The 1,996-nt window shown below is 40.9% G+C and overlaps 1 protein-coding gene across 2 annotated transcripts in view; it reads right to left on the reverse strand.

Moving 5' to 3' along the window:
• Positions 1-107: 107 nt before the first annotated feature.
• SARC_10550 overlaps positions 108-1,996 on the reverse strand; it is a gene marked incomplete at its 3' end in the record, with an annotated part of 4,256 nt that continues 2,367 nt past the window's right edge. For both annotated transcript variants that reach the window (XM_014295401.1, XM_014295402.1), the window contains 2 exons: positions 1,381-1,552; positions 108-325 (listed from right to left, as the gene is read on the reverse strand). In XM_014295401.1, coding sequence (XP_014150876.1) covers positions 108-325; positions 1,381-1,552 — 390 coding nt within the window. The remainder of the gene's footprint in view (positions 326-1,380; positions 1,553-1,996) is intronic.

Consider the following 1,996-nt stretch of genomic DNA (forward strand, 5'->3'; position numbering starts at 1 on the left):
TACACTCTCAGTTATATACTACACCACACCCACACATTCTCAGTTATATACTACACCACACCCATACACTCTCAGTTATATACTACACCACACCCATACACTCTCACTTATATCTGCCGGCTACACACTTGTTCGCTCTTATGTGATCTGATGCTCTTTTTGACAGGCCCAGTCACAGACGGTACACTGGGCTGTGTCGTGCCGCGTGGTGACCCCAAATTGGGGCTGTTCCGCAGTCGGTTGTAGTGCTCATCTGCACCCTGTGACAGCTGCATGTGTCCGAAAGTTTTTTGTTGGGGCAGGCCATCTTCGTCCATTTGTACACCTAAAATACAAGGGGCAGGTGCAAGACGCTCGAGTATGTGAGGTATACAGTATGACCCACTATAATAGAGCTTTATTGCTGCCGTGATCGTAAGCACCCTATCACAACTGCATGTGTCCAGTTGTGCGCCCAGCGTGCATGGTACATTGCAAGACATTTGGGACGTAAAACATTCTGGGTAGTATGTATGGCATATGCTTGTAGTGTGTATTTAACATATGATTAAAGTTTGTGTATGACATATAGGTGTAGTGTGTGTATAACATATGATTGTAGTGTGTCTATAACATATGATTGTAGTGTGAAAATAAGACATATAGGTGTAGTGTGTATATAACATATGATTGTAGTGTGTATGACATATGATTGTAGAGTGTATATAACATATGTTTGTAGTGTGTATGACATGATTGTAGTGTGTCTATAGCATATGCTTGTAGTGTGTATGACATATGATTTTAGTGTGTGTATAACATATGATTGTAGTGTGAAAATAAGACATATAGGTGTAGTGTGTATATAACATATGATTGCAGTGTGTATATAACATATGATCATAGTGTGTGTATGACATATGATTGTAGTGTCTATATAACATATGGTTGTAGTGTGTATATATCATATGATTGTAATGTTATGCTTGTGTGTGTATATAACATGCTTGATATAACATGATTGTAGTGTGTGTATGGCATACAGGTGTAGTGTGTGTATAACATGTATTTGTAGTGTGTGTACAGTGTTCATATGCAGATGGCACTAGTCACATGTGTCCAATTGATTGCTGCTGCGGCAGACCGTCTTCATTAACTTGTACCGCTAGGGTTCATAGTGTATTGCGAAACACTTGATTCTGTGGGATATGGTGTATAACTCGGTACGATCCAGTGCATTGCCGACAGTTGTAAGGTTAATCTGCACATTTCGACACCCGCGTGTGTCCCAATATTTCCTGTTGGGGGCAGGCCGTCCCGTTCCCTTTGTTCAAACGGGGTGCAGGTCAACACATACTAAGATAGACGCAAGTCACCGGAACACCCACCCCATCCCCATACCTGTATCAGCGTCTGTATCTATCACCAGCACTTTGGCTGGTTTCTTCATATCTGCATTGTCCACTTCTTTCACCCCCGGAACCTTGACTGACCCATCACCCGTGGAGAGTTGAGATCCGTATCTGATCTGACTCGCCTTCCCGAAACGCGGCTGGGGTTCGCTTTCAACTTTCTGGATACGACAAGCAACAAATAAATCATGTGTATGCGTATGAGTATGGTAAATGTATGTGTATGCGTAAGAGTTAGGTAAATGTCGAGGAAACTGTGACCAAAAAAAAAACACAAACGATCTGCAGTCCGCCTCTATATGCCACCACAGACATCTCTTGGTATATACAACCATGATACTGTACGCATACTTGATGCCACGGTCTCTCATACATATAATGAAAGTTAAGTATGGTATCAAAGTGCCCATATGAATCCGTAGTAGAACATTGACGAGCCCGTAGATCACTATAATAAATATTGACGTGTAACGGTAGTTTCTTCACAAATATGTCTAGAGCACTTGCGTAAATATTGTATACGTATGCATATATGTATACATTTTTATAAATACATATTTATATATATATATATATGTGTGTGTGTGTGTGTGTGTGTAGTGTGT

Source organism: Sphaeroforma arctica (assembly GCF_001186125.1).
Source record: "Sphaeroforma arctica JP610 unplaced genomic scaffold supercont1.1294, whole genome shotgun sequence".
NCBI lineage: Eukaryota > Ichthyosporea > Ichthyophonida > Sphaeroforma > Sphaeroforma arctica.